Source organism: Thalassophryne amazonica, chromosome 12 (assembly GCF_902500255.1).
Source record: "Thalassophryne amazonica chromosome 12, fThaAma1.1, whole genome shotgun sequence".
Classification (NCBI taxonomy): domain Eukaryota; kingdom Metazoa; phylum Chordata; class Actinopteri; order Batrachoidiformes; family Batrachoididae; genus Thalassophryne; species Thalassophryne amazonica.
The window spans coordinates 37,433,183-37,459,208 of NC_047114.1; the positions used below are offsets into that span (position 1 = coordinate 37,433,183).

General features: G+C 41.0%; 2 protein-coding genes across 2 annotated transcripts in view; one reads left to right on the forward strand and one right to left on the reverse strand.

Annotated features, from left to right (window-relative positions):
* scp2a (sterol carrier protein 2a) overlaps positions 1 to 1,352 on the forward strand; it is a 95,165-nt gene extending 93,813 nt beyond the window's left edge. Inside the window, exon 16 of the mRNA XM_034182391.1 lies at positions 1,243 to 1,352. Within this exon, the coding sequence (XP_034038282.1) occupies positions 1,243 to 1,338 (96 nt within the window). The 3' untranslated portion in view covers positions 1,339 to 1,352. The remainder of the gene's footprint in view (positions 1 to 1,242) is intronic.
* Positions 1,353 to 10,880: 9,528 nt separating this feature from the next.
* Positions 10,881 to 26,026, reverse strand: part of slc1a7a (solute carrier family 1 member 7a) — a 181,724-nt gene continuing 166,578 nt past the window's right edge. The window contains exons 9-11 of the mRNA XM_034183496.1: positions 25,033 to 25,167; positions 24,257 to 24,356; positions 10,881 to 11,182 (exon numbers count right to left, since the gene is read on the reverse strand). Of these exons, the coding sequence (XP_034039387.1) occupies positions 10,916 to 11,182; positions 24,257 to 24,356; positions 25,033 to 25,167 (502 nt within the window). The 3' untranslated portion in view covers positions 10,881 to 10,915. The remainder of the gene's footprint in view (positions 11,183 to 24,256; positions 24,357 to 25,032; positions 25,168 to 26,026) is intronic.

The following is a 26,026-nucleotide window of genomic DNA, read 5'->3' on the forward strand; positions in this document are numbered from 1 at the left end:
GTGGGAGGAGTCATCCAGCCCCTCGTCGGAATTCCTTTGTCTGAGAAGTTGCTGAGAGACTGGCGTTTTTTGTTTGATCAAAATTTTTTCTGAACCTGTGAGGCACATCGAAGTGGACACGGTTCGAAAAATTAAGATGGTTTTTGGTGAAAATTTTAACAGCTGATGAGAGATTTTGAGGTGATACTGTCGCTTTAAGGACTTCCCACGGAGCGAGACGTGCAGCGCTCTCAGGCGCCGTCGTCAGCCTGTTTCAAGCTGAAAACCTCCACACTTCAGGCTCTATTGATCCAGGACGTCGTGAGAGAACAGAGAAATTTCAGAAGAAGTCGGTTTCAGCATTTTATCCGAATATTCAACTGTTAAAGGAGATTTTTTTTAATGAAAGACGTGCGGACTGGGCCGTGCGTTGGGACGCAGCTGGCGCGGTGCGGCGGCACAGGAAAAACACCTCCGTGTTGATAACCATTTGTAAAATCCAGGCGGCTTTTGATGGCTTTCAGTGGAGTGAGTATATGAGAAATTGTTTAACAGCTGGACATGTTCCAACTTGTCCTTAAGGCTTCCAACTGAAATGTTTTTCCTGTGGCGGAGCGTCGCGGCGGCTGCGAGCCGACGCTGCAATCCGCCCGCACGTCTTTCATTAAAAAAATCTCTTTTAACAGTGGAATATCCAGATAAAATGCTGAAACCGACTTCTTCTGAAACTTCTGTTCTCTCACGACGTCCTGGATCAACAGAGCCTGAAATGTGGAGGTTTTCAGCTTGAAACAAGCTGACGACGGCGCTTGGGAGCGCTGCACGACGTCCCGCACCGTGGGAAGTCCTTAAAGCGACAGTATCACCTCAAAATCTCTCATCAGCCATTAAAATTTTCACCGAAAACCAGCTTAATTTTTCGAACCGTGTCCACTTCGATGTGCCTCACAGGTTTAGAAAAAATTTTGATCAAACAAAGCGCCAGTCTCTCAGCAACTTCTCAGACAAAGGAATTCCGTCGAGGGGCTGGACGACTCCTCCCACAAGGAGTGCTCACAGACGAATGACGTCACCGACAGGCATGGAAAAACTCACGCATGCGCACGAGGGTTCAAGCATGTCTGACGTAAAAACATATGAATGAAATCCATATAGTTTTGAAAAAAATAAAAAGGACCTATACTTTATTGACAGCCCTCGTACAGCAGAATTTTTGTGTCAAACATTATTTCTGAAAATTAAAATTGACTGTTGTCACCTCAGGCATTCTTCAAAGGGAAGCTGAAGATCTCTGGGAACATGGGCATGGCTATGAAGCTGCAGCGCCTGCAGATCACATCGGGCAAGGCCAAACTGTGAAATCAGAGTAGATTAAAAAAAAAAAAAAAAAACTTACTGACAAACAGGCTGAGGGCATATTTGTTGGTGAACATGAGTCCATCTCCTTTACAGTAATGTTGCTAATCCACAAGTAGTACTTTGACATGTTTACTCATTGTTAAAATGTTCAGTTCCCCCATAACAATGCATAGATACTGATCTAATTTAATCTGATGTGATTTCTTTCACAGATGTACAAATTAAAACCACACACACACACACACACACACACACACACACACAAAACAACCCAAAACTTCTGGTTAATTATATTTGACAAATTATGTTGTCAGAACACTTAATGTGCCTCTGATTTATTTGTATCATAACAAAATAAAATATGTGATTAGTCAATGTTTGCAGGAGCTACTTTGACAATTTTCTAGATCATAGGCTTTTGTAAATGATGACATAGTCGAATAAATAAATTCTTAATGATGGAACATGTTTCTTGTTTATTTCTCATTAGGATAAAGCAGAAACACATTTAATGCTGATATTATAATTATTATTTTATTTATTTAGCAGCACAGTGGCTTAGTGGTTAGCACTGTTGCTTCACAGCAAGAAGGTCATGAGATCGATACCCACCTGTGGCCTCTCTGTGTGGAGTTTGCATGTTCTCCCTGTGTTTGGATGTGAGAGGAAGCCGGTGCACCCGGAGGGAAGCCACACAAAGACATGCAGGTTAGGTGGATTAGAAACTTTTAATTGTCCGTAGGTGTGTGTGTGTGTGTGTGTGTGCAGGTGTGAATGTGTTTTTGTCTATATGTGGCCCTGCAACAGACTGGCGTCCTGTACAGGGTGTACACCACCTTGTGCTCTATGACTACTGGGATAGGCTCCAGTCCCCCGCGACCCTTAATTGGAGTAAGCGTTTGAAGATGAGTGTATGAGTGATTTTTATTTATTTAGTCCAATGTAACTTAAATTATGTTGCATTTTGTTACGCTGTTACACCCTTGTTTTAAATTATTCAGTTCAGTTGATGAAAATTAAAAATGTTCTATCTCATTTTATATGGTTGCAGAATACATTTCCTTTAAATCATATGTAAAATTATTTTAAAAGTACACAATAATTTGATGACTTGTGATTTTTTAATATATCTTTACTATTGTCATTATAATTATTATTTAAACATCCATAAGTAAGTATTTTGGGACATGCTAATCATGCACTATGACTGCATGTTGGCTTTTATTGCTGACTTGAATACTTAGTATTCAGCTGGGGGTTGGAGAATTTTCTTTGTGCTTTCTTAAATGCAATTAAGAACATATCTGACCGTTACCATACTCAGAATAATTTCAAAAAGGAAGAAACGATGCAATGCTTATTTTAATTCTTGACAGCTCAGAGTTTTGTTAATTTGGTGAGAATGAAATGGTCATGTTTTGTGTCAGTTGTACCATTAAAACAAGCACCAGATCATAGATTTCACCTTACAACTGAGACCAGCTTTAACTCGTTACAAAGCAGTTTGTATTTCTGATGCTTTTGCTGAGCTTTTCTGACCCATATCCTCACTGATGTTCCTATCCCACATCTGTCCTATTTTATCCAACTGCTACCTGTTAGTTTCCACCTCCGCCCATTACTGTTCACCTTCTGGCAGATCCAGTCTGTTTTCCTAATTGCTCCTGTCCAGCCAGCTCCCACACTTAGCGCCAGGCAAACGAGTGACCAAATGTTTAGTAGCTGCACGGCTTTCCTTTTTCACTAATGGTGCTTGAGCCTCAAACTATTTTGTAATGACTATGAAAGTGGACTGACTGTACTAGTCCATGAGACCACAGTCAGATTTCACATTTGGTATCTGCTAATGTGGCAAAACATCACTTGCAGTCTAGCCCCAGTATATTGTATCATAACGTCTCCAGAGGGGTAGCTATAGCCAGGTAGGGGTTAAAAATGAAAAAGGCTCCATAGTGTCTGATCAGGCGCATTTACAGTGTGTCTGGAAAATATTTGCTTCACTTTTCCACATTTTATGTTACAGCCTTATTTCAAAATAGAGTAAATTAATTTTTTTTCCCTCAAAATACTATTCACAACACCCCATAATGACAACATGAAAAAGTTTTTTTTTTTTTTTTAATTATTGCAAATTTATAAAAAAACAAAACACAAGAAATCACATGTCCATAAGTATTCACACCCTTTGGTCAATACTTTGTTGATGCACCTTTGGCAACAATTACAGCCTCAAGTCTTCATGAATATGATGCCATAAGCTTGGCGCAACGGTATCTTTGGGCAGTTTTGTCCATTCCTCTTTGCAGCACCTCTCCAGCTCCATCAGGTTGGACAGGGAGCGTAGGTGCACAGCCATTTTCAGATCTTTCCAGAGATGTTGGGCCACTCAAGGACATTCAGAGTTGTGCTGAAGCCACTCCTTTGAGGTCTTGGCTATGTGCTTAGGGTCATTGTCCTGCTGAAAGATGAACCGTCACCCCAGTCTGAGGTCAAGAGTGTTCTGGAGCAGGTTTTCATCCAGGATGTCTCTGTACATTGCTGCATTAATCTTTCCCTCAATCCTGACTAGTCTCTCAGTTCCTGATGCTTAAAAACATCTCCACAGCATGATGCTGGCACCACCATGCTTCAATGTAGGGAATGCTGCCTGGTTTCTCCAAACATGATGCCTGACATTCATGCCAGAGTGTTCAGTCTTTGTCTCATCAGACTAGAGAATTTTTATTTCTCATGGTCTGAGAGTTCTTCAGGTGCCTTTTGGCAAACTCCAGGCGGGCTACCATGTGCCGTTTCCTCAAGAGTGGCTTCTGTCTGGATACAGTACCATACAGGTCTGATTGATGGATTGCTGCAGTGATGGTTGTCCTTCTGGAAGGTTCTCCTCTCTCCAAAGTGGAATGCCGGAGCTCTGACAGAGTCACTATCAGGTTCTTGGTCACCTCCCTGACTAAGGCCCTTCTCCCCCGATCGCTTAGTTTAGACGGGCGACCAGCTGTAGGAAGAGTTCTGGAGGATCTGAACTTCTTCCATTTTACAGATGATGGAGGCCACTGTGCTCATTGGGACCTCCAAAGCAGCAGAAATATTTCTGTACCCTTCCCCAGATTTGTGCCTCAAGACAATCCTGTCTCTGAGGTCTACAGGCAGTTCCTTTGATGTCATGTTTGGTTTGTGCTCTGACATGCACTGTCAACTGTGGGGCCTTATATGTTGACATGTGTGTGTCTTTGCAGTTCATGTCCAAACAACTGAATTTACCCTAGGTGGACTCCATTTAAGCTGTAGAAACATCTCAAGGATGATCAGAGGAAACAGAATGCACCTGAGCTTAATTTTGAGCTTCATGGTGAAGGCTGTGAATACTTATGCACATGTGATTTTGTCGTAATTTTTAAGAAATTTGGAAAAATAAAAAAAACTTTTCACATTGTCATTATGGAGTATTGTGTGTAGTAGAAGTTTGAGGGAAAAAAATTAATTCCATCCATTTTGGAAACAGGCTGTAACATAAGAAAAACTGCAGGAATGAGAATACTTTCTGGATACACTCTAAATCATTCAAAACATTCAAGTGAGTCAGTGAACTGAAAATGTTCCTTCCCCTGACTTGTCTTTTGTTGGATTATACTTCAGTGTGTATACTTATGCATGCTATTGTTTTGACTTTGACTTAATTTTTTTTTAATCTCGTTGTAGAGATTAGTTTTCACTGATTTTAAAATGCATCATTTTAGAAATTTTAAGATGCCTGAATTTTTATTTTGTTATTTTTGTGTTGTGACTAAATTCAGATATGCAAAAGCTCAAGGGCTCACAAATGTTTGAGCACCATTGTTTAATATACAAATGGTGTTTAGAATAATAGCAGTGTGTTTAAAAAAGTGAGAAAAGTCAAAAGCCTTATAATGGCTTTTTTCCATACATACAAATACATTGGGAACACTGCACATTCTATTCCAAATCAAAACATAAAGAAAAATTAATCAAATTTGTCACATTACAGAAGGTGAAGAAAAAGTAATATTAGGCTGTTAAAAATAGCAGTGTCAGCATTTGTCTTTACATGCAAAGAATGCAAACAAGCAACTCAGCGGTTGTTATACCTGCTCATAAAACCTCTCCATGGTCCCACGTGGTCAGCTGCAAGCTTTATTTGATCTTGAAGATATGTATTTTGGAGTGGCGACTTCTTTCTTGGAAGGTAGCGTCTCAGTCTACGGCTGCCTGTGATTCTGGTGTTCCAGCAGCTTCCAGTTTATACCAGGCCTGTGTCTTTGTAGTTCCTGGGTTGTTCCTGACCATCCAATTTCCTCTTATTTGACACTAAAGCAGGTCATCACTAAAGGGCACTGGGGGGCCGCCCCCTCAAAATATTGAGAAAAGTAAATATACTACAACATAATTGATAAATAAGTATAGTTTGCTAAGAGTTTGAGTATGCAAGTGCCAGTCGGTGTCACTATGCATTTAAATGTGTTCAAAGACTTCATTTCAGTGTTTTCATTTCATTTAATATAATTTCGTTAAATGAGAGTAAACCCTATTTCCTGGCTGGGTTACTGGTCATATGAAAGTTTTAATTTGAGCAAACTTCCCCTCAGAGACACAGCTGCATCCTGGACCAGTTGGCATTGTTTGTTATAGTTTTTGATCTAATTTTATTGGACAAATTACTTGCACTCAGCACATGAGTTTCACATCTCCCACTGTCACTCTGACCAGAAAAATTATTGGTACACTGACGATTACCACGGCTTTTGTGTTCCAAGTGAAACTTCCAGCTCCTTTTGTCTTATTTTGTTTGTGTGCCTTTTGCATCATTTGAAGCAAATATCAGTGCAAGGCACTCTGCAGAATATTGAAGGGCACTTTGAAGCATTGACTCAAATGTTTCATTGACTAAATTCTAAACAAGCCAACTGTGGAAGCTACAGTACCTAATTAGTGAATGATAATGTTCTATATCAAGGTAGGATGACACATAATTCAAAGTAAAGATTGCAGCTGAAGCACTCTGGAGTATTTGAAGCACTGAATCGAAGCTAGTCTCACAGGCTGAATTCAAAACTGGTAGTTAGCAGCATGCAGCAGTTTTATTAAACTTCACTAAATTTATCACACAGTGTTTTAAACTTTAACTTGATCATTAAATACATTTTGATCTGTGTGTGCGTGTGAGAAAGAAAGGGTGAGAGAGTTGGCAAGGTTACTGTATTTGGCTACAAATATACACTCAGTTGCCAATTAATTAGCTACATTTAGTAAAATTTAACACAAATTCCCCTTCATGAAGAAGTGAAGGCACACCCTCTTAAAATCAATACCACCAGCCGCCACTGGAGTCTCTGTCTCCCTATAACTTGTACGTACAATTGAATTAGAAATGTCTCCTGGAGACATGTCTGGACTTGTGTAAATCTATGATCCTCTTTCTCAGATCTGTGTGTTGCTCAACCAAATGAGTGAAGTGAAAACATTTTTATGCTGTGCATAGAGGTTAAGGTCTGTCGTCAATCATGATCACAAACGTGACGTCAATATGCCAACTTGACAAGTTAACATTTTTAACTTTCAGCACCACTGAATTAATAATTTAAGTGGGTGTATGTAACTTTTTTACCTTGTGATTTTAGAAAATACATCTTAGATTACAACTTGTGCACCAAATTGTTTTTGTTTGTTTGAGTTTTGGACCAATGAATTATGTTATACCTGTAGTCTGTTCCAGAAAACTAACAGTAGTAGTAGTAAGTGAAAACCCAATGCTGCCATGATGTTAACGTGTCTGATGTGTATGTAAACTTGTCTCCAACTGTATTGTGTGTGTTAAGCTACTGTCACAAAGCAGGTGTGTTCATGGCTTGTTTGTAGCAGCCATTGCCATACTGTACTCGCAGTGCACAAGCCTGCGCTCCTGGACAGTACTGGCAACTGCCAGCGTGTGAGTGGTGTGCGACTTCTGTGCTTGTGCGGTGTTAAGTGGGGTTTAATGTAGCACATTGTCTGCTTCCTGACCAGTGTTTTAGAATTTTTTTTTTTTTTTTATCATTTAGTTTCTGAACAACCTGGTGCTTTCCAAACTGTCACATAAACGGCATGTTCATGGCGAGATAGTGGTGTGTAAGGGGAGACCACAAGGAGTGGAGTTCAGTGGCAAGTGTTTTGGACACGTTCAAAACATTTGCCACACCCTAGCGAGTGCCGGTGTTGCAGACCGAACAGTCTGCCCCTAAAAACTGGTCCGCCCTGCCTGTACTACGCATGCGTCATTTCGGATCTCTGAGACAGTCTCTTCACACAAAGTGATCAAATGGATTAATGTGATTATTAACCATCAGATGAAAGGTAAAATCTCTTAAATCATTCTAAAGTCAGTTTTAGCAGAAACGAGGTGATACTTGATGACGCTTTGAAATGACCGACACACATTGAACACATCAGCTAGCAGCTTGTGTAGCTGCAGCACTCTGATCGCTTCCACGTCTTTTATGATGAAATAATGCTGAATTTATGTGTAAATGATTGTTGTTCAAAAGCTTCAGATATGTCGCTGAAATAGATGATGACCAGAGTGAAGTTTGAAGCAGAAACGAGGTGATAATCGATGAACCGCGGCTAATGACGCATGTGCAGTGAAGGCAGGGCGGACCGATTTTTAGGGGGGACCGTTCGGTCTGTGGCACAAGCAAACGTGGAATTGTGCGACGTTTGTGGTGAATAGTGGCGAGTTGGACAGCAAATGCTACATGCACCTCTAAACACTATGCATACACCTTCTGTGTGATTGACACACCTCATGTAGCAGCAGTAACAATTATGTAAATCTGCTTCTGTCTTTTCACTCTTCTGATTTTTGTTTTTTTATTTTATTACATTTTGGGGGGGGGGGGGGGGCGGCTAACTGCACTTTTCTTATGTGTTACCCAAGATTGCCTTGATGATTGTGTTTTTGTAGCATTTATCAACCATAATAAACCTATATATTTTTACCTGTTTCCCTACTTGGGTTCATGTACATTATTGGAGGAAGAGATTTTTCTCCTAAAAGATTTATCAGTAGGAAAATCATGTTTCATAAAAATTTTGAGTATTCAGGACATTTAGATAATCCTTATGATGAAATGTGTGCAACATAGAGTTTTCAATGCCACTTGAGAGTTAAACTTTTTTGTCTGTGAATATCGATTAAAAACTTTAACCGATGAAAACATTTTTATTTATTCTTTTTTAATCAGTGTACTTGGCCCCTGTTGAATCAGGTCACTTAAATTTAGTCTGTTTTCCTGCTTGTTTTGAGTTATGTTTGAGCTGCTTGTATTTTCTTCATGTATGTGAACAAACTTGTGCTTGGCTGAATAAGAATTTGTTTGACGGAACTTGTAGGGCCAGAATTTCACAACCAGACAGTTACACTGTTAGTAATTAAATCAATTTTATTGAAAAATCTTCTCACAGCTATTAATAAATGAGTGGAAATGTGGAGGTGATGTTCTAGTGGTTAAGCGTTGGGCTTGAGACCAGAGGATCCTTGGTTCAAACCCAAGCCTGACCGAAAAATCACTATCGGCCCTTGGCCAAGGTTCTTAATCCCCTAGTTCAGGGGTGGGCAATCATGTGCCATGAAGGGCCGAAGCACTGCAGGTTTTCCTTGCTACCAATCACCTCAGCAAGTGATTTCATTAATGTTCAGATGTCTCAGCAGGTGATTTCATTGATAACCAGGTGTTTATGTTCAAGGGAGAGGCTCATCAGCAACCCACCTGCTGAGGTGATTAGTTGCAAGGAAAACCTGCAGTGTCTCGGCCCTCGTTGCCAAGCCCTGCCCTAGTTGCTCCCGCTGTGTAGTGAGCGCCTTGTATAGAAGCAGCCACACATCGGGGTGAATGTGAAGCATTAGTGTAAAGCGCTTTGAGTGTCTGATGCAGATGGAAAAGCGCTATATAAATGCAGTCCATTTACCATTTAATTTAAATGTAATTTTTAAATATTTATAATTTGCTGTTTTTTGAAGCAGTAATAGAACCTGTTCAAATTGAACTGAAGTGAAATGTTTCTTTTTTGTCATTACAGTGACAGAATGGCAGCTCTTGAAACAGTGAGATGGTGGCAAAAATCAACATTTTTACTTTTGAAAAAACATAATACATGCGGATCTTATGTACACATGGACAGAGTTGATATTTCTCAGTTGTTTCAGTATACATGAGTAATGCACCAGTCCTGTTTGAGTCTCCTTTGGTCATTTAAGGCAAACAGGGAAAATAATGGGCTCAAAAACAACTTCATGTGAATCAAGTTTTCAGCACAAGGGGAAAACTCATCTTATCACAATCTTCATTGCTAATTTGCAAAAAACTGTGGCAGAATGCAGCAGCATGTCCACTCGCTGAGAAATGTAGGGAAAGAAAGGTCAAATCATAAATCTCATAATTTAACATCAAAATCTAACATTTAAACAGCTGTATTTCTGATCACCTTTTGATCAAAGTTTTCAGCCTGAAGATCTGGTGAAAAATGTTCCCACCCCTGACTTCCATGCAGTATTTCCATATTACAAAACTGATGAAACGTTCAAGGGTGATTCTTTAACTACGGGCACTATTGGCCTTGTAAATGTAATTTCCACCACACCATTGCCTTAAAATATAAAGCGCCTTGGGGCAACTGTTTGTTGTGATTTGGCGCTATATACATGTGCTCTGATGTCACTGTTTATCTCCACAGAAACTACCTAAACAATCTTTCGTACAAACTGTTTAAAGGGACATTACAGTGTTGTGGTGGAAATTACGGCAATAGTGTGGGACAACTACATTTTGTTTAAAAAATCACAACAGTTGTGTGACATTGAATACCCCAATTATGCTTTGATTATTTTACTGATATTTTATTCCGAGATATTTTAAAACATTAGAAAAAACATTTGTTTACCAGTCATTTTTATCACTGAAGAAAAGTCTGGGTGTGGGACAAGCACAAAACGGCAATATTTGCATATAATGATGCTGAAAAAAGGTGAAAAAGTCATCATAGACTACTAGAACAAATTTCTTAACACACTTTCATTGTAAAGATAACTATAAAAGTGTGAAATTTCCCCTTTTTTCTGTTTTTCATACAATATGATCAAAGGACATAAGTGCCCGTAGTTTAAGAATCACCCTCAAATACACAAACGCTCACAACAATAAAAACGTGTTTGTAGATTGCACAGCCCGATGAGGGGAAACGCTCCTTGTGTTGCGTGTTGTGTTGTGTGGCACAGATCTGTGAGGATGCCGGTGAAAACCATAACGCTGTCGTTCATCCTTCAGTTTGACGTTAGGTCAGAGTGGCACGCTGGCCATACCGGCGTCCATTGATACACCTCTGATGAATATATATACACACACACAAAAACAATCATCTGTGGGTCAACGCTCAGCTTCAAGAATCTTTTATTCCTGCAGTGGTCTGGGCCATCTTCCATCTCAGAGAGAACAAAATGTCTTCTTCATCACCTTAGTTGTCTAATTTATCTCCTGCTCCCATTGGCCCTGCAGCTCCAGATGTGTCATCGCCATTCGCCGGACAGTTTTTATACATTAGTTTCCAGCCCGTTCATATCTATGGAACAGTGGTCCTTGTCTCTGTGCTCTCTCTTGTGGTGTGAAGAGTGGGTGTGTTTCTTCTTCTCCACAGGCCGGATCCCCTCTTCCAGCTGGATCAGCCGAGCCACGTCAGGGGACACGTGGTCATGCTTGCTGCCTGGTGGAGGCGGCTGGTAGTAGTCGTTCTTCTGGTTTTGGTAGGTCATCATCTGTTGGATGCTTATCATGGGTTTGGTCTCACAGATCAGAGGCACCTGATGGAGGAAAAGACATCAGAGAAGATAAAGAATAGAACAGCCCATGATTAATGCTACAAAACAAGTGTGTGTAACGCAGACACTATATATCCACCAGGAGGAAAGAAAATGGCAATCTGGGGACACCCTGCACGAACATGGCAGAGACAATCCCCGGGCAGAGTGTGGGAGTTTCAGCACAAACCATTCAGCCCGGCTCGGTAAACTTAAAAGCATACTCGCTGTCACCTAGCGAACCTGCTTGTTTAAGATGTGCCGGTTTAAAATCGGCTATACTAAAATACAAAATGGGGGGAAATGGAGCCTAATAATCACAAAAGGGGGGTAAAACGGAACAAAATGGAGCAGACTGACCCAGACTGAAACCAAATATGATTCAATCAATTGACTGAAGTTTCATTTCTTGAACGCCAGATGGCGCACCTGCCCCTACTACATGTACTAAGCACATCTGACAAAAAAACAAAAGCTAAACAATTAAATAAAAGTAGTTATTTGGAGTCAGTCTGGTTCACTCTGCTCCATTTCGTTACATTTTATCTCCATTTCGTGATTATCAGTACCCATTTCGCTCCATTTCGTATTTTAGTATGGCCCTTTTAAAATGGTTACCGCTGAAACCACCATCCTCCGAATGGATTGTGCTGACGCTCCCGCACTCCGCCTGGGGATTAGTCTCTTCCCACAAACGGCATCAACTCTAACGGAAAAATGGTGCACTGTTTTGTTTTCGTCTGTTTTTTTTTTTTTTTTTTTGGTTCCCAGTGGAGAAGGGAAGATGATTGTGTCGGTAAGTGTTAGCCTACACAGCTAACCAGCGTAACTGCGTTTTCTCACCTGCACAACCACCTCGACACAAACTGCAACACATGTCCACTTTCCTCCGCATCGTCACTTTTTCTTTGCATTTTCACTGTGTGTAATTTGCCCAACAATTCAGAGAAAGTGCTGTGTTTCTGTCCCCGGAAGTAGCGAAATTACATCATAGGTGTAACATTTTACCCCTTTAGTGCATGCCTTCGAACGACACTGCGCTGCCCAATTATATAACAAAATATCCCAAAGTCAAAATGGGATATAAAAGAAAATAATCTGGTACCCATTTATTTTAATATAGACCCTACAAGGTCTATAAGCACTTTCCCAAGTTGCTACACCGGCTCTGGAAGATCTTGAGGGTCATCTGGAGGAGGGGGAAGACAGCACAGCAGTGGTGGTTTGTAGAGGGTGTGTTGATTTCCTAAAGAGGACGACTCCAAGAACATCAGCCAGTTCAGAATAATCTCACTCAGTGTCGAAGGGAAGATTTTCTTCAGCATTGTAGCTAAGTGACTGGCTGATTTCTTCCTCAAGAACAGATACATGAACACCTCCGTGCAAAAAGGCGGCATCCCCGGGGTACCAGGGTGCTTAGCGCACACTGGTGTGGTCACTCAGCTCCTTAGAGAGGCAAGGGAGAACAAGAGTGATCTGGTTGTGCTGTGGCTAGATCTGGCCAATGCCTATGGCTCAATGCCCCACAAGCTGGTCCTTGAAACCCTGGAGAGGCACCATATTCCAGCTGCAGTAAGAGATTACTACAGTGACTTCAGTCTGAGGGTCTCAGCAGGATCAACAACATCTGAGTGGCACAGTTTGGAGATGGGAATCATCACAGGATACACCAACTCAGTGATCCTGTTCGCTCTGGCGATGAACATTATGGTGAAATCTGCAGAACCAGGGTGAAGAGGTCCCAAGTCTAAGTCTGGGATCCACTAACCGCCGATCCGTGCCTTCATGGATGACCTGACAGTGGTCACTGAATCTTAGACACAGTCTTTACCACTCTCTGCAGGCGTTTGCAATCCCACACAGTAGAGCTGCTGTACCACACAGTGATGCAGGTGGTCAGGACTGACTCAATGATGCAGCTGTAGATGTTGCTGAGGATCTTGGGTGCCATCCCAAATTTCCTCAGCCTCCTCAGGAAATATAGCTGCTGCTGAGCCTTCTTCACCACCTTTGTGGTGTTGAATGTCCAGGTGAGGTCATCGCTGATGTGGACCCCCAGGTACTTGAAGTTCCTCACCCTCTCCACCTCAAAACCTCAGATGAACAACGGCTGGTGAGGTCTCCTCTCCTTCCTCATGTCTACTATCATCTCTGTGATGATAGTGGATGTCTGTGTTGAGGGTGAGGTTGTTGTCTCCACACCACGTCACCAGACTGTCCACCTCCCTCCTGTAGGCCACCTCGTCTCCACCAGTGATGTGTCCTATCACGGCAGTGTCATCGGCAAACTTGATGATGGTGTTGTTGGGATGGGAAGTGACGCAGTTGTGGGTGAACAGGGCGTAAATGATGGGGCTGAGGACACAGCCCTGTGGGGTCCCCATGTTGGTGGTGATGGTGGCTTACATCCTTCTCCCGATCCTGACAGACTGTGGCCTGCCAGTCAGGAAATTGAAAAGCCAGACAGAGGGAGGGGTGGAGTCCGAGGGCTAACAGCTTGTGGGTGAGTTTGTGGGGGACGGCCGTGTTGAAGGAGCTGTAGTCGATAAAGATCATCCTAATGTAGGAGTCTTTATTTTCCAGATGGGAGAGGGAGATGTGAAGGGCGCCGGCAGTGGTGTTGGACATAGACCGGTTGTGCCTGTAGGTGTATTGCAGTGGGTCGGTGGTGTCTGGGATGCTGTTTGAATGTGAGACATTATCACTCTCTCGAAGCACTTCATAATGATTGAAGTGAGTGCTACTGACCGGAAGTCATTCAGACAGGGTGGGGGGTTCTTCTTGGGGAGGGGGATAATGGTGGTGGTCTAGTAGCATCTCGGGACGATGCATTGCCTGAGGGAAAGGTTGAAGATGGAGGTGAGAACATCAGCCATCTCGTTAGCACATACTCTGAGTGCGTGTCCTGGTACATTGTCTGGCCCAGCAGCCTTCCGGGGGCGGACGCTCCTCAAGGCTTTGTGTACCTGGGCTGATGTAATGACTGGTGGGGAGGAGGGGGGTTGAGTGGCTGGGGTGTGTCTGTATTCTGTAGGGGTGGTGGGGCTGTCAAAGCGGGTGTAGAAGGAGTTGAGGTTGTCTGGCAGGCTGTCCGACAAGCTGATGGTGGTGGTTCTGGAGCTGGTCCTGAAGTCTGCGATGTGATCCAGACACTGCCACATTCTCCTGGGGTCAGCGTTAGAGTAGAAGACCACCGTCTTCTCTCTCTGCTGTCTCTTGGCTTCTCTTATGGCCTTCTCCAGTCTGTACTGTGCAGCCTTGTACTTGGCTTCTTGAGGAGATGGTTAGGGCTGCTGAGGAGCTTGAGCAACATCACCCTCTATGGAAACACCTGCAAACTGATACGCCCCTTGAAATCCATGGAGGAGGAGTTCAAGGTCTTGCGTGTAAGGAAGGTGTTGCAATTCCATGAGTCAGCGGACCCAAAAGTCCAGGGCAGGACGAGCAGTCAAGACTGGCAGGAACTGGAGAGTGAAGGCGGCAGCGGAGCAGGCAGAGTCTCGACTACGCCACAGAGTCCTGGTGGGAACACTGGTCAGAGGCAGGGCCGGACAAGCAACCATTGCAACCCCCCCCCCCCCCCCCCCGTTTTGACAAGGCTTGGGGACAGGAGCGGAAGCAACTAGTCCAGAATGAGATGAGAGCAGTGGTGGAGGAGGAGAGATCCAGCAGAGCAGTGGAAATGAGACAGCAAGGCTCCTGGACGAGATAGGTGCAAGTTGCGGAGAGGAAGATCTTGTGGACTGCTGACCTCTGGCAGAGCCACACCATCACCACAGCATCAAGTTCTTGGTCCAGGCTGTCTATGATGTACTTCCCAGCCCATCAAACCTGCACTGCTGGGGTTTGGTTGATACACCAGCATGACCCCTTTGCCAGAGAAACGGGACCCTTGAGCACATACTGAGTTGCTGCCCAAAAGCTCTGGGGGAAGGCAGATACCAATGGCGTCACAATCAGGTGCTCAAGACCATTGCAGAGAGCAGCTGTAGTGGCATCGCCAGCTGTCGGAGGTCAAAACTCACAAAGAAAGCCATCAACTTCATCAGAGTTGGGGAGAAGGCAAGAACAACATCGAGAGCAACATCAGTGCTTCTCAACACTGCACAGGACTGGCAGCTGTCAGTGGACCTGGGCAGCCAACTCAAGTTCCTCTAGCATGTTGCTAAGACCACCCTCAGACCTGACATCATTCTGGTGTTAGAGGCAACAAAGAATGTTGTCATGCTGGAGCTCACTGTGCCATTGGAAGAACGAATGGGGGAGGCCTTTGAGCAGAAGAGGGAGAAGTATGACAGCCTAGACAGCGACTGCCACAGACGAGGCTGGAAGGCTAGGTGCTTGCCTATGGAGAAGGGTGCAGAGGCTTTGCCGGACAGTCTCTGTGCAGGGCCTACATGGCACTCAGCATCACAGGAGAGAGAAGGAAGAGGGCCATCCATAACAAGACAGAGGCAGCAGAGAAAGCCTCAAGGTGGCTCTGGATAAAGAGGGCGGATCTGAGGTTGAGTGCTGCTAGGGCATAAGTTGATAGCTGACCTCAGCTGGGTCGCCTGAGAGAGGGTGTCTGATGTTCGAAACACCCAATGACCTCAGGTACGTCACTGATGATGTGCCATAGCTACACATCAGAAGATGTTTCATTACAACTGTATATGCACAACACTGCCAGAAAAGCTCTATATATGGGATCAGTCTGTGTTAATGTGCATGTTAAAACCCCCCACATTCAGAACCTTGTCAACATTAATACTTATAATACTACTACTACTACGACTAATAATAATAATAATAATAATTTTTATTATTATTACCATCATCATAACCTTGTCAGCATTGACAAGCAGATTTGAACTAATTTCTCACAACTCATCCAGAAACCTACCACAAGGTTTGCCAGTTTGACTGTAGCCTCTTATGGGCACATTAGAACATAAAACCAGGGACTCAAATGTCCTTAATTTAAATTACACTTTTGACAAAGTATTAAGCCAGTTTTAAAATCAACAAACCTGTAAAGATTGGCATCAATTAAAAGTGGACCAGGGATAATAGAATAATAATAATAATAATAATAATAAGGGAATTTAGGACATATTTGTTATGGTTGGTTGTATCTGCACAACACAATCTATAACCTTATTCAGTTTTAACTTATGCAAGTAAATACTAACAGTTTTGGTCCCATTTTGATGGAAATGCATGTCTCCTAAATACCACTCAACTGAATATCAATTGGTAGACAAATGCGTTTGCAATAATGCCAGATTATGTGAAATTCTGGTATGCTCTTGTGTTGGAAGAGGAAAGGATCTGCACACTGCTTGTAAGAGACTTAATTTATTGGGAGTAGCAACATTTCGATCATAGATCTTCTGCAGGCATCTTACAAAAGTTAAACAGAATAAGTAGAGAAGGCCTGCACAGCTGATTGGCAGTTAAGTAATCAGCTGATAGTCAGCTGTTCTAATTAGGCCTGACAAGCAATTGTTAGAGATAACAAACAATCCTGATTAAAAAATTAAACACAGCAAAAGAAACAAAAATAAATAAAAGCAAAAACAGCAACATTTTTTAAACAAGTATAAGCACAATATAATAATCATAGGTAGTCACAAAAAAGGTTTTAAATCAAAATCCAAATTGAGGCCTTTAGGTGACAAGGTATTGAGGTAAAATATATTAAAAAGCCTCTCTTCTTAGATGAATACTGTTGATATCCCCTCCCCTTCTTGGGACTTTTACATGTTCAATCCCAATGTATCTCAATGAGGAGAGATTGTGTTTCATGGAATTCAAGTGCACCGCGACAGGGTTTTTTTTCATCACAAGTTCTTATACTGCTCCTATGTTCTCAAATCTGAGTTTTTAGACACCGAGTGGTTTTTCCTATGTATGCCAAACCACAAGGGCATCATATAAATAACATTTTTACTGTTACAGGAAATAGTGCCTTTGATATCAATTTTTTTTCCAGAATGTGGATGGGTGAAGTAATGACAGAAGTAAAATTGCATCGTGCACAGTTGCCACACTTGTAGTTGCCAGATGGAATAACAGATAAAAAGTGTGAAGGTTGCTCAGGTGGCAAATCTGCTCTAACAATTTGATCTCTTATATATATGTGGTTTATAAATATATATAAGTGGTTTTTCCTATGTATGCCAAACCACAAGGGCATTTAATCACATAAATAACATTTTTAAATTGGGGTCAGATTTCAAAATGTGCCAATGCTGTTGAACGATGTCTTTAAATGAGTTTCCCAAGGGGGAGAATTGTATTACACAAATTGGCCTATTACTATCAGAATGACTCTTCTCATTTTAAGGCAATCATTTTGGTTGACATTTTTAAACCGCTCTACAGCATTTTGCACCCAGTCTTCTTGATATCGTCTGTCTCTAAATCTTTTCACCATGTCATCACTATGTTTGGCATAGGATTCTTCTGAACTGCATATACGACGCACCCCGTTGAGTTGGCTAATTGGAAGGCTCTTTTTTAGGGTGGTTGGATGGAAGCTTTTGCCATGCAGGATGGTATTTCTGTCTGTAGGTTTTCTATACACATCTGTTGACAATTTGTCTTGTTCTTTTATAATGTCCAAAAAATTGATTTGTAGGTCATCATAATTGACTGTGAATTTGAGGTGGCTACTACTAACATTGAGAAAATTCACAAAATCAAATAGTTCATTTGAAGTACCTGACCACAGCAGAAAAATATCATCAATATACCTTCGCCAGAGGCCAATATGATGGGGAAAAAACATTGTGACCTATTAAATACAAATTCATGCTCAAAGAAACCAACGTATAGCGAGTCATAGTTTGGGACCATGGTGCTACCCATAGCTGTGCCCTTCACCTGTAAATAGTGAGCATCTTTGTACATAAAGGCATTTTTTGTAAGAACCAACTTAGTCAATTCTTTAATGCAGGTGATGTAGGTTTCATATCCAAATGTAAAGGTCATAGATAGAAATCAACTACTTCAATACCTCCCTCATGTGGTATATTTGTGTAAAGTGATTCCACATCAAGTGTCACCAGTAACATATTTTTCACAGAGAAATCAATTGATTGTAAAACATTGATCATATCAATTGTCTTTTACAAATGATGGTAACATATTGACGTGGTTTTAAAAAGAAATCAACAAGTGTGGAAATTTTTTCAGTTAAAGACCCAGTACCAGATATGATGGGTCTGTCTGGTGGTTGTTCAAGGTTTTTATGGATTTTGGGTAATGTATATATCATTGGTCTAATAGGATGGTCAATCTTCATGAAATCAAACTCTTTTTTTTTTTTTTTTTTTTTTTTTGTGATATCACCACTTTCCAAGAAGTCGGACAAGTGACTGTGAATAGTTTTTTTAAAATTCTTCAGTAGGGTCTGAGTCAAGTTTTTGATAAAACAGCTGGTTGGAAAGCTGTCGGTTGATTTCATGGTCATAATCACACAAATCCATTACAACTATAGATCCACCTTTGTCTGCTGGTTTAACAATGATTCCTGAATCTCTTTTAAGTTCCAATAAGGCCTCTCTTTCATCCCTTGGTAAATTATGAACTTTATATTCTCGTTTTTTAGTTAAGAGCTGTAAAACATCTCTTTCCACTAAGCGACAATAGGTGTCTAAAGAAGCATTTCTGTTTTTTGGAGGAACAAAAGTTGATTTTCCTTTAAATGGTCTTAGACCTATTTGCTCTGTAGACTGCAGTGTAGAGGAAGACAACATGCAGCTACTCACTGAGTTTACCGATTCTGTACTAGGCCTATTAGCAAAAAATTCTTTAACACGTAAAGACCAAAAGAATTTCTGAAAATCAACAAAAGCATTAAAATCATTGCAGTAAGTGGTGGGAACAAAAGACAAACCTTTACTTAAAGCTTGAAGTCCATGAAGTCAACCGACAGCTTTCCATCCAGCTGTTTTATCAAAAACTTGACTCAGACCCTACTGAAGAATTTAAAAAAACTATTCAGTCACTTGTCCGACTTCTTGGAAAGTGGTGATATCACAAAAAAAGAGTTTGATTTCATGAAGATTGACCATCCTATTAGACAAGTGATATATGCATTACCCAAAATCCATAAAAACCTTGAACAACCACCAGGAAGACCCATCATATCTGGTACTGGGTCTTTAACTGAAACAAATTTCCACATTTGTTGATTTCTTTTTAAAACCACATGTCAATATGTTACCACCATTTGTAAAAGACACAATTGATATGATCAATGTTTTACAATCAATTGATTTCTCTGTAAAAAATATGTTACTGGTGACACTTGATGTGGAATCACTTTACACAAATATACCACATGAGGGAGGTATTGAAGCAGTTGATTTCTATCTATGACCTTTACATTTGGATATGAAACCTAGCATTACCTGCATTAAAGAATTGACTAAGTTGGTTCTTACAAAAAAATGCCTTTATGTACAAAGATGCTCACTATTTACAGGTGAAGGGCACAGCTATGGGTAGCACCATGGCCCCAAACTATGCCTCGCTATATGTTGGTTTCTTTGAGCATGAATTTGTATTTAATAGGTCACATAATGTTTTTTTTTTTTCCATCATATTGGCCTCCGTCGAAGGTATATTGATGATATTTTTCTGCTGTGGTCAGGTACTTCAAATGAACTATTTGATTTTGTGAATTTTCTCAATGTTAGTAGTAGCCACCTCAAATTCACAGTCAATTATGATGACCTACAAATCAATTTTTTGGACAAAAAATGTCAACCAAAATGATTGCCTTAAAATGAGAAGAGTCAATTCTGATAGTAATAGGCCAATTTGTGTAATACAATTCTCCCCCTTGGGAAACTCATTTAAAGACATCGTTCAACAGCATTGGCACATTCTGAAATCTGACCCCAATTTAAAAATGGTTTTCAATGATCCTCCACGCATTGTGTACAAACGCGCTCCAAATATAAGAGATCAAATTGTTAGAGCAGATTTGCCACCTGAGCAACCTTCACACTTCCATCTGGCAACTACAAGTGTGGCAACTGTGCACGATGCAATTTTACTTATGTCATTACTTCACCCATCCACATTCTGGAAAAAAGATTGATATCAAAGGCACTATTTCCTGTAACAGTAAAAATGTTATTTATATGATGCCCTTGTGGTTTGGCATACATAGGAAAAACCACTCGGTGACTAAAAACTCGGATTTGAGAACATAGGAGCAGTATAAGAACTTGTGATGAAAAAAAACCCTGTCGCGGTGCACTTGAATTCCATGAAACACAATCTCTCCTCATTGAGATACATTGGGATTGAACATGTAAAAGTCCCAAGAAGGGGAGGGGATATCAACAGTATTCGTCTAAGAAGAGAGGCATTTTAATATATTTTACCTCAATACCTTGTCACCTAAAGGCCTCAATTTGGATTTTGATTTAAAACCTTTTTTGTGACTACCTATGATTAATATATTGTGCTTATACTTGTTTAAAAAATGTTGCTGTTTTTGCTTTTGTTTTTGTTTCTTTTGCTGTATGTGTTTAATTTTTTATCAAGATTGTTTATCTCTAACAATTGCTTGTCAGGCCTAATGAGAACAGCTGACTATCAGCTGATTACTTAACTGCCAATCAGCTGTGCAGGCCTTCTCTACTTATTCTGACTGTTTTTTTAACTTTTGTAAGATGCCTGAAGAAGATCTATGATCGAAACGTTGCTACTCCCAATAAATTAAGTCTCTTACAAGCAGTGTGCAGATCCTTCCCTCTTCCACGTATGTTTTTTTGATTTGGCACCTGCTGATGTTTTTGTCTTGGATGTGCGCGCCCTCCACTACATTTTATACTCTTGTGTTTAAAAAATATTCAGAATTACTTACTTGCACGGACCGTTTGTCTGCTTGGGTGGATGCTATCCAGGAACTGAGACAGTTCAGTCGTATAGATGCAGTATTGTGCAGAACCAGTCCATACTCCCAGACCTGACCTGACATTTAAGACAGAATTGGCCTTTCACAGATGCCAGAGTGGCAGACAATTCCCAATAAATATTAAATGTGGGGTGAGGGAGTAATACTTTAATGCCTGATTCAACACTGCAAAATGAAAAGCCATGTTTGAAGGCCAATATCTGAAAATATTCAAATTAGAAATGTTTTTGGATGTGTATCTGTATTAGTTGCATTAGGAAATCCAATATGCTCAAGGTTAGAAAGTACTGAACGTATCAAACAAGCCTGAAGTGATTATTTGATCATTTTAAGAAGTAAACAGTCATGTAATTACAACCAGGCACTGAAGCACTTTTGCATTTAGCACTTGTCACTTTAATACAGTACTTTTGCACCTCAACACCCAATATGAAACTCTTGGTTCCTCCACCTGTCGGCTACTTATTATCTATCAATTATTGTTTGAATTGTAAATATCTGTATGTGTATTTTGTTTTACTTGTATTTCTGTCATGATTGTAGAGAAGCTTGAATCTTCGACTGGACTGGGTTGCTTGACGCGAGGACGTTTTGCTTCAAATCGCAGAAGCTTCCTCAGCTAAATTTCTTGCTCTGGTAGTCTGACAGAGGTCAGACTACCAGAGCAAGAGGTCTGTCTGACCTTTCTCTATAAAACATAGGTCAGACTACCAGAGCAAGAATTTTAGCTGAGGAAGCTTCTGCGATTTGAAGCGAAACGTCCTCGCGTCAAGCAACCCAGTCTAGTCGAAGATTCAAGCTTCTCTACTATGGAAACCACCTGGACAACTGAGAGCCTTCACAGAAACAATCTGTCATGATTAATTTACTTTGGTATGTTGTGTCATCTTAGTCTGTTTTTATGTTACTGGGACTACGGATGGAAATTGGCACCTTGCTATAATCCAGTATATTTACATGTAACTATGTCCATTAATATGCACTGTCCCATTTCAAATAAATAAACAAACATGGGATGTTCTATAAGGCCAAATAATAAGTAAGTTGTTGTTCATTCGGCTGCTACCGTTTTGTGTTCGGGGTCGCCACAGCAGATACAGCCAGATCTGCATTGATAGTTGGCACAAGTTTTACGCCGGATGCCCTTCCTGACGCAACTCCAGTTTCACCCAGAGAAATACACACAGCTACTGGTATTCCAAAGAGGTCTCCCATCCAAGTACTAACCAGGTCCCGCACTGCTTAGCATCCGAGATCTGACAGGATCAGGCTGACACAGAGCAGATCAGCTGCTGCCAAGTAATAAGCAAGTACATTTTATTTAGTTAGTACCGTTGACATCATCTGCATTCTAACCCTGCAAGCACTTGGAAAGCAAGCATGAATATCGGCTGTTTCTTTGTAGCCTATGTTGATTTTCACAAAGCAGTAAATTCAGTTGATCCGACTCCTCTCTAGGACATCCTAAGAATTTCTGGGATACCCAAAAAGCTGCTGGACATCATAGAAATCATTCAAAAGATAAAAATGCCTTAAGCTATGGTCAAATTCTAAATAAATCTGCTCTGTTGCATAAAAGATAAACGGAAGCCACAATAAGTTGGCCCAAAATATTAGGCCAGTGGTCTTCATCTGTATATATGAGCACCAAAAATTTCACAGCTGTCGACAACTTTAACTGAATTGTCACATTAGCTACAAGTGACAGAGGCAAAGAGATGAGCTGCCATTCATTTCCAATTAGACTGGGAGACAAGTGGTCACTATACCAGCAGCTTGGTATGGCCAAAATAGACAAGAGGTCTATTTTATGCAAATACTGAGTGACGCAACAGGGTTAGTACCAATCCAAGTGAAGGCAGTGTGATGAGAGCATGACATACATTGGTTGCTTGCAGAAGCAAAATAATTCAACATAGCGGAAATCATATGGAAAATGCCCGGCTTTTTTTTAATGTTTTATTTTGCTGCGCCTTGCCATGGTAACTCTCCCGGCCCAGGGACAGAGACATGCACCGGCCCACAGAGCTCAGCTGCAGCCTGCAGACACAGCATAGGCCCAGTGGGTTGTATGTCAAAAGACTACCTGACCAAATTGTGGCCCTATGATAAGCTACAGCAGTCCAGGAGTCCCACCCACGCATGTTCTAGACCACCCTCGTACAATCACCTTTAATGATGAACACTCAAGATGAGAGAGACGGAGAGAAACAACACAGCAGAGCACGAAAAACAAAGCAAGTCGCAAAATGGAGAAAAACAGAGAGGCGGTGGAGAAAAACTGAGGGAAAAGAAAAAACAATCTTGCAACTGATGCTGCTAAGAGCAGAAGAACTTCAGACATGTTTGCTGTGGGGGCCGGTCTGACAGAGGCACCTGCGGGTTCCTGTAAGCAGCAGCAGATGATGTCGGAGTTGGACAGTAAAAGTGACAGTGAGGCTCCCGTTGCCGTGGAGGTGGTACAAGAGCAGGATGTGATTAGTGGTGGTGGGGATGATAGCAGGTGTGTGCCAGCATGGCATATAAATGTTTAGCCTTTCATATAAATGAAAATGCCTCCCCCCCTTTTCCGGTTGCACCTACGGGTCCAAATGAGCGACATACTGTGTAGTCATCATTTATTTTATTCAAGGCTCCAGAATATAAATGAATATTGTTCAGTATAGCAGTGTTATTAAGGGCTTGTGTGTTTATATGTACTTTTGTTCGAGTCCTCCCATTTACACCTTCCTTAAGCAACTCCACATTTCATGGAGAATGGGCAGCGGTGGCCTTAAACCAGGAGCCTTCTGCTCTGAAAGCATGTGTACAAACCGTTTGGCCAGCACATTGCCCCCAGCTTGCACTGATAATTATGGGGTAATTAATGTTTTTGTGATAGCTATGATTTACACAATATCAGGATATTTCCACATTGTTCTTGCGCCTTCATGCATAAATGTGCCTCAGATTTGCTTCTATAAAATAAAACTGTTATTACTTGGTATTGATGAGATATATCATTGCTATGATGGTGCCCATTGTATTTAATAGAGTCCTTATTATTTGACATTGATATAAGAGAAATATGCAAAGCTAAAGAAAATCCTAAAAGAGAAAACAGGTGATTCATGTCAAACATCACAATGGATTTATTTTATTTTGTGTTCTCTCACCTGTTCCCCCTCTTTCACAAAATCCTTTCTGCAGATGTGAGCCATGATACCTGTGGCCAGTGCATCACCCATGACATTGACCATGGTCCTGAATCGATCCCTAGATGACAAAATGATGATAAAAAGAATATAATGATGAGAATAAATCTGGAATAAACAGGTCCAGACAATGGATGGCTGGAATATTAGATGTACACAGTGGGTAAAGTAAGTATTGAACATGTCACCATTCTTCTCAGTAAATACATTTGTAAATGTTCTATTGATGGGAAATATTTGCCAGATGTCAGTAACAACCCAAGTAACTCATAGATGCAAAAGAAACCAAAACAAATAAGTACAGAAATTAAGTTGTGTAATAAAATCGAATGACACAGGGAAAAAGTATTGAATACTTGAAGAAAGAGAGGTGCAAAAAGGCATGGAAAGCAAAAACACCAGCTGAAATCTATCGGTAATTAGAAGGCAGTCCTGCTCCTTGGTAGTGCAAATTAATATCAGCTGGTACAGTCCCAAATGATGGCCTATAAAAAGGTGTCTTATTACCAAAGTGTCACACAAGAAACATGACAAGTAAGAGTCTTTGCTGTCTTTCTGTCTGTGTCTCTTGAGCTTCCAGAAATATATTTACTGAGAAAATAGTGATTTGTTCACCACTTATTTTACCCAAGGTAAAATAAGGTTTTACCCAACTTAAATATTTTACCTAATGTAAAATAACACTTATTTTATGTCTCTTTTTATCATTCATGATGGAAATATTAACCCTTACTTACAATGCCCAATCAACAGCAATGATGAGAGAGATGTCATCGGTGGGCAGACCAACAGAGGTCAAAACAATCACCATGGTTACAAGTCCAGCCTGTGGGATTCCAGCAGCGCCGATACTGGCAGCCGTGGCAGTAATGCTGAGGAAACAGAAGGCCCATTATGTAAAATAATGCAAAGGCACATACTGTTGCAAAGCACAGATGTGACTATGACGTATGAAATTATGAAATGGGTTTGTGGTGATGTAAGGAGTGTGAAAGATGTAGGGCATGTGGTTGAATTTGTGCCTGAAACCTTGGCCGGACCTCTTAGTTCAATCTGACAAACTGTTTCTGTTCAGGATGGGGGTTGGTTTGGTGTGTCATCCATGTCAGCAGTCAAATGGCACAGTAACAGTACGCAGAGGGGGAAAAATTATTATAATTCTGGCGTGACAAGGGAGATGAGTAATACAGGTCATATGGGTTTTACTGCCAAGGGATTATGATGGCATGCGCACAGACTACAGCCATGAGGAGCATTCTGCTTTTATTACAGCAAGACAAATGACAGCAGGGAAGCAACATTTTCTTTGGCCTGAGGGGTCACCTGTGGTTGAAAGATACGGGATGGCAGTGGTGGACGAGGATTGCTTTTATTTTTAAAAATTATTATCTGCCTGTCCTGCTGTCTTTCTGTCTGCGTCTCCTGAGCTTCCAGACTGATTTAGCAGAAGTCAGATCAGACTAAGAAGCTCATATGGGATGTAATCTGTGTGACATTTACATATGTGTATCAAGTAGATCCCGTCATATTTTTCATTAATTCAGAATTAAGATAAATGTGTGACAGATTAACTTGTGTTGCACCACAATTTGCACACCATTTTTAAATAAATTATTACATAATGCAGGAACATTGTTGCAGGGTGCTTTTAAGTCAATGTGTTCAAGGCATCAAGTTACAGGAAAACTTGAAAACTAAAGATAAAAAACTTGAAAAACTGAAGATACATTT